Here is a 7,213-nt window from a genome sequence, read left to right as displayed (position 1 = left end):
TTACAGACACTGTCGTACTATGAGGGGCCCTGTGCCAGTGCTGTCCCCACGAGTGGGCCCCCCTTGCTTGCTCAGGGCACCAGCACTTGCAATACTTACCTATCCCTGCTCCACTGCTGTGACCTCTTCCGCGTTTCCTGACAGTAACATTCAGGTCAGAGAGCACGATGTCACGTCTGTGTGCCCACTGCCCGAACAGTCCAACTGCACAGAGCTGGAAGATGGTGACACTGAGGAGTCTAGAGTAGAGCAGTGCCCAGCGAAGAGAGGTATTTCATTTTTTTTTAATGTTTGGAGCAATATATGGGGAGCATTATACACTGGAGAATTATATATGGTGCCCATCATACACTTGAGCATCATAGATAGGGCCCATTATACACTGGAGCATCATATGGGGCCCATTACATATGGATCATTATATGGGCCCATCATACACTGGAGCATCATCCATGGGGCCCATCATACACTTGAGCATCATATATGGGGCCCATTATACACTAGAGCATTATAAATAGGGCCCATTATATATGGAGCATTATACACTGTTTGCATAATTATTATTAGGCAAGTTGTATTTGAGAGGATTCTTTTTATTATTGAACAACAACTATGTTGTCAATCAACCGAAAAAACTCATAAATTTCAAAGCTTCATATTTTTGGAAGTTGGAGTGGTTTGTTTTAGATTTGGCTATCTTAGAAGGATATCTCTCTGCTCTGTTAGGCCGGTTTCACATTAGCGCTTTTTCAGCGCGCGCACGGCCGGGGGTAGCTTCGCCCCCGAGCCGGCTCTCTGCCCGGCGTGCCCGCCCCTTCCTTGTAGCGCCGCCTCCTAGCGGACAGCGGCGCCTGCGATCGGCGCACCCTATCTTTAGCATAGGGTGCGCCGATCGTGCGCAGGCCGTGCGCTAGTTGCGCTTTGACCTGCGCTGCGCACTTTTGACGTGCGCCGTGCGCGCCAAAATCCGAAAAGTTTGATTTTGGCGTGCACGGCGCACCGTCAAAAGTGCGCAGCGCAGGTCAAAGCGCAACTAGCGCACGGCCTGCGCACGATCGGCGCACCCTATGCTAAAGATAGGGTGCACCGATCGCAGGCGCCGCTGTCCGCTAGGAGGCGGCGCTACAAGGAAGGGGCGGGCACGCCGGGCAGAGAGCCGGCTCGGGGGCGGAGCTACCCCCGGCCGTGCGCGCGCTGAAAAAGCGCTAATGTGAAACCGGCCTTACAGTGTCAATATGGCACTAAAACAAGATGTCCGCTCTTTATATGGAGAGGGACATGTGATTTCAGCAGCCAGTGACACAAGCCGTTGTATCAGGACATTGTGGGTGTTTCCTGAGCCCTGATTGGCTAGCTGCTATGTGCATACATAAAGTTAGAAGAAAAAAAACAACTACAATTTACAAGCTCACCGCTCCTCTGAGCTTTGCAGACCTCCAACCCTCAGCAAACACGTGCCCCACGCTCATGATACACCACTATTATCATAGCCAAAGTGCTGAAAATACTTTAGTGGCAACGCAATATTTTTCTGCTGTTTCCAATTTTATAAAATTTTGCTCATGTTTCTAATCATGAATCCAAATGTGCCATATTTGTGCTGAATTTATGTTTGGCATTCGTATTCTGAACAAATTTGCTCATCACTACTCTGGAACTCCCGCCCAGGGATCTCTATTCTTCTCTTTTACTCAGTGCTGTCTGGGCCTGTTACCTTCAGGAGCTAGAAGCTCTGGGCCTTACTGCTAGTTGTCCTTTCCCAGGACCTGTCTCCGACAAAACACTCCATCTCTCAGTCACTTTTACTGTGGATAACACTATCTCTGCCACGGTCTTCTCTGTATTTTGGGACACCCCAGAATATGGCTCTGATCACACTGGACCTCAGGAAATCCAGGCCGTATAGGACTTCCTGACCGGAACCTGTCACTTTCCCTTCAATTTAGCCCCTCCGAGTCTGGGATAATCCCAAACATTGTCTAACTATCTTTACTGTTAAACTACACACATTATCAACATCAATAACACAAGTTACACTTCATAATATACATCATAACAATTTGAATTTTCTTCAAGGGGGAAAGTGGGCAGTTTATCCATCACCTTACACATGCACCATGTACCCATACGCTCACTCTTCTCCATTCTTATGTCTCTCCATGTCATATACATGCATTGTACATGCGCGACTCCTCATCATACATGTCCAACTCTGCTCCATTCACATCATACCATGAGGCCCCTGATCATGTGACCTCTGACTCCTCCCCTCCTGTGACCTCATCCCTGGTCTTGTGCGCACAGAACAGCCATATATGTGGTGTGTGGCTCTGCAGGTGGAGGTAGGTGTTGGAGATTCCCCATTACTAGGCGCAGGAGACATTAACCCCCTCAGTGCTGACACAAAGTAGGTGTATCTATTGCTCTGTTTGTACATGTGCAGCTGTGCTCTGTATTCACACTCTGCATGCGCGGCTATTCATCATACAGGCGCAGCTCTCTGTACACACAGCTTTGCTCCGCACATGTGGCTCCACTCCATGCGAATGCGGCTCTGCTCTTTATGCTGTGCACACACACTGCTCCGTTCAGTGTAGATCATACACATGGCTCCTCTCAGTGCACATGGTACGCAGGCGGCTCCCGCTCAGTGCACGTGGTAAGCAGGCGGCTCCCGCTCGGTGCGCGTGGTACGCAGGCGGCTCCCGCTCGGTGCGCGTGGTACGCAGGCGGCTCCCGCTCTGTGCGCGTGGTACGCAGGCGGCTCCCGCTCTGTGCGCGTGGTACGCAGGCGGCTCCCGCTCGGTGGGCTTGGTAAGCAGGCGGCTCCCGCTCGGTGCGCGTGGTACGCAGGCGGCTCCCGCTCGGTGCGCGTGGTACGCAGGCGGCTCCCGCTCGGTGCGCGTGGTACGCAGGCGGCTCCCGCTCGGTGCGCGTGGTACGCAGGCGGCTCCCGCTCGGTGCGCGTGGTACGCAGGCGGCTCCCGCTCGGTGCGCGTGGTACGCAGGCGGCTCCCGCTCGGTGCGCGTGGTACGCAGGCGGCTCCCGCTCGGTGCACGTGGGACGCAGGCGGCTCCCTCTCATGGGAAGGGGTACATATTCTCTGATTATTGCGTTTCTATTAAATACATTTTCCCTGTGTTTGATGTATTTTTGGTTTACATTTGAAGCAGAGATTTTCAGCGAAAAGCTTTGATTCTGCATATTGAAACGCAGTTGTGTTTTTTTTTTTTTTTTTTTTCAGGCTTCACAGTTCAGTATCGTCTTCAGGCTGAGTTCACCCGATAACATTTTGGTGAGTTTTTGATGTTGCAGATTTTCTGTACCTGTTGGGTAATTTAGATTGTGTATAATTTTCATTGTGTTTTTTGTCTTTCTGGTATCTCATGTTTAAACCACTTAATGACTGCCGATTACACTTTTTAACGTCGGTCATTAAGGGAACTTATTCCACAGTGCAGTTTTTCGGTGGCGCTGAGAAATAAGAGAATAGCGCCACCGTGCGGAGGCGATTCCTGCTGGTGTCAGCTGTACATGACAGCTGACACCTTTAAAGTATTGGACCCGACTGATTTTGTGACAGATAGGGGCCGATTAACCCCTTAAAAACTGCTGTTGCGAGCTGTATTTAAGTTGCTACAAGGGTGTCAAAAGACCCCCTTAGAAGCCATCGGACCCCGCAATGAGAATTGTGGGTCTTGATGGTTACCATGGTAACCCCGAGGATCATGTGATAAAAGAAAAATAAACAAAAAAATTGCAAATAATTGATGTTGCCATGTAAGGAACGACCTGCTATATAAAACTGGCACATTATTTATTCTTTTTAGCGAACGCCAAAAAAATAAATTGAAACACGCCAAAAATGTCGCTTTAGTCATCATAGTGACTCTCAAACCGATCAAAAAGTCATATGTAAAAAAAAAAATATAAATGAAACCATCAAACTGACACACAAAAAACAAGCCTTAATATGGCTCATTCTGCAATAAAACAAAAAAGTTACAGCTCTCACAATAGGACGATGCAAAAAAAATTCATTTTGTTAAAATTTTGTTTTTAGCCTGTAAAAATAAAAATCATAAAAGACTATGTAAATCTGGTATCGTTGTAATTGTACTGACCCAACGAACAAATTGATCTTATTACTTTTACTGCACAGTGAACAGCGCAAAGAAAAGAAAACAATAACTGCATTGCTGGCTTTTGTTCGTTCTGTGTCTGAAAAATTTGAATTAAAAGCGATCAAAAAATATTATGTACCCCAAATTGGTACCAAAAAAATATGCAACTCGTCTCATAAAAATTAAGCGCTCGGACAGCTGTATTTACCAAAAAATGAAAGTTACAGTTCTCAGAATATGGGGACAAATAACCGCATTTTTATATTGTGATGGCAGCAAAAGCTAAAAACCCCTCTATAAATCTGGTATTACTTTAAAACCTTTCCGACGTTGGGCGTAATAGGACGCTCACGTCGGAATCCCCCCCCTTTGATGTGGGCTCGGGCGCTGAGCCCACATCTTTCCTGGCACATGTCAGCTGTTTTTAACAGTTGACATATGCCTCTAACAGCCACGGGTGAAATTGCGATCCACCCACTGCTGTTAACAAGTTAAATGCTGCTGTCAATGCCTGACATTTAACTCGCGCTTTCTGGTAGCGCATCGGAAATCCTGCTCATCGGTGACCCCATCATGTAATCACAGGTCAGCAATGGGTTTGCATGTCAACCAGTGGTGTCCATCTGATCATTGCCTGTATATAGCAGAGCTGATCAAAGTAGTGCAGACTATTGAAGTATACAAAAGTAAAAAAAAGAAATGTTTTGTAAAAAAAAAAAAAAAAATAGTTAAAATCACCTCCCTTCAAAATAAAACAATAAAAAAACACCTAAAAAGGTGGAGACCTGCCGGAGCAGACACCAAATGGACTATGAAGTGTCTGCCTCATGTTGGGTGGTTCTCTTGGTGATTTAATCTAAAACACATTTGTGTGGGATTTACATGGAAACCACATGTCAGTACTCAGCGTAGAACACAAGAATGTGATCCTAGCCTTAGTCTGGAAGCGATCTGTAATGGGGTCTACCAAGCTGGAGTACCACCCCGTGTTTTTGGAGGTCCGCTCTGCGTTGGCTGGAGTCAGAACGAATGAAGCTGGCTGGAATTCCTTGGTTACATGGGCGCATATAAAAGATCACTCCTTCTCCACGTATTTCTAGTCTGACAACACTTTACTCACAGGAAACAGAATATATCACACAGATACAGAGGGCAGGCCAATAGACAAGCGGCAGGCCAGACATGCATTACAAAAGCCGCAGGTGGCCGGAGCCTGCCGATGTTTACTGTGGGAATTTCAAAGGTGGGGGGGAGGGCGGACAAAAGGAGAATATCGTGTCCCCTCTGCCCAGGGGTGCAGCCTGTGGGCTGATACATTAAGAACATGCATCTCACATAGAACCTATTATACATACATATAACTGCACAACATATTCTGGGTGCTGAGTGGTTCTGTAACACGATCGATTAATATTCTGTACCCCAAAATGTTACCAATAAAAACCCTAATTTATCATGCACAAAACCAGCCCCCACTTGGGTCCATCATTGGCAAAGGATCTATAGGGGGTTCACACGTTACTGGTAGAACAAAGACTCTGGAAAAACGACATGGCTCTCGTCCCACAAATATAATCCAATGATTTCTGCGCTCCCAAATCCAAATACACCCCTCTTTCTGCACCCCACTGTGCTTAAACCACAGTAAGAGGTCCACATGTTTGGCATTATTGTAATTGAGAGAAGGCACTTAATTTATGGGTGCATATCACCAGAAGTACAAGTTGGGCACAATGTGGCACTACACTGTATGGGGGCACGATCTATGGGCACTAGACTGGCAGATTTGAAATTATCCAGAACAAAGCAGGGCGTGGATGTTGCAAAATGGTCATTGCAGCCATAGATTAATTTGAGAGGTGAAGTTTCTACAATGGGGTCACTTTTGGCGATTTTCTGCTGTTATGGCACCTTCGCAAACTACACCTGTTGTCCGCAAGCTCTTCTAGCAAAATCTGTGCTCCAAAAGCCAAAACGTTACATGGTCCGTCCGGGCATGTCGGCGGATGCCAAAAATTTGGCAGATCCGCAAAAAAAGTATACAATGGATGGCAAGATCTGACGGTAAGGCAACTCAATGGGAAAAAATGGCGGATCCACAAGAAAAGCGGACCTGCCATTTTCACTTTTTGGCGGATTTTGACTGATTGTCAAAAACTGATGTGTGAAACAGGCCTAACAGTAATTTCTGACAACACATAAGGCAGCACCGCGTTCGGGAGAAATTGCATAAGAAATTGTGGGGTCTAGTTTCACATATTAACCCTTGTGCACCTGACAAGGGACACGGGGGAGCGCGGCTGATCGTGGCAGAGTGTCAGCTGATTATCACAGCTGACACCCGGCACTATGTTTTGGACCGCCCCGGCACGTTAACCCCTGGAACACTGCGATCAAACACAATCCCCGGTACACTGCGATCTAGGGAAGCATCAGCAGGGAGGGGGCTCCCTCCATGCTTCCCTGAGACCCCCACAGCAGCGCGATGTGCAGCGCTGCTGCGGGGGCCTCCTTCCCTGCAGGTCCCCGGATCCAAAATGGTGGCGGGGACCTTCGGGATCCTGCAAGGAGCCGCCTTCCTCACTGCTTGCTGAGAGTCGGCATGAGGAAGTCTTCTGCAGTGCATGTGTCAGATCGCTGATCTGTCACGGCGATCTGTGATGTGTCAGATCAGCGATCTGACACATGACAGTTATGTCCCCCCCCTGGGACAATGTAATAAAGTTAAAAAAAAGTGTAAAAATGTATTAAACAATCGCTAAAAAAAAAAAAATTCCCTAATTCATTTTTTGGAAATTAAAAAAAAAACAATAAAAGTACACATATTTAGTATCGCCACGTAGGTAACGACCCGCCCTATTAAACTGTCCCATTAGTTAACCTTTTTAGCGAACCCCTTAAAAATAAAAATAAAAAACAAAGCAAAAAATAATGCTTTATTATCATACCGCCCAACAAAAAGTGCAATGACGCGCAATCAAAAAGACGGATATAAGTAACCATGATACCACTAAAAACGTCATCTTGTCCCGCAAAAAACGAGCCACAACACAGTGTCATCAGCGAAAAAATAAAAAAGTTATGGCTC

General features: G+C 46.8%; 1 protein-coding gene across 6 annotated transcripts in view; it reads left to right on the top strand.

Annotated features, from left to right (window-relative positions):
• Nucleotides 1–2,244: 2,244 nt before the first annotated feature.
• The window catches only part of LOC141051196 (uncharacterized), a 64,659-nt gene continuing 59,690 nt past the window's right edge, over nucleotides 2,245–7,213 (top strand). Inside the window, exons 1-2 of one of the 6 annotated variants that reach the window (XM_073548065.1) lie at nucleotides 2,245–2,342; nucleotides 3,246–3,296. In XM_073548065.1, the coding sequence (XP_073404166.1) occupies nucleotides 2,316–2,342; nucleotides 3,246–3,296 (78 nt within the window). In that variant the 5' untranslated portion in view covers nucleotides 2,245–2,315. Of the gene's footprint in view, nucleotides 2,408–2,433; nucleotides 2,660–3,245; nucleotides 3,297–7,213 lie in introns of those variants that run through there. The other 5 variants (XM_073548064.1, XR_012220589.1, XM_073548066.1 and 2 more) reach the window with 5 other exon arrangements.

The sequence above is a fragment of the Dendrobates tinctorius genome, unplaced genomic scaffold, assembly GCF_039654945.1.
Source record: "Dendrobates tinctorius isolate UK_male_01 unplaced genomic scaffold, ASM3965494v1 ptg000155l, whole genome shotgun sequence".
NCBI classification, from domain to species: Eukaryota; Metazoa; Chordata; class Amphibia; order Anura; family Dendrobatidae; genus Dendrobates; species Dendrobates tinctorius.
This window is presented reverse-complemented; position numbering and strand designations above follow the sequence as displayed.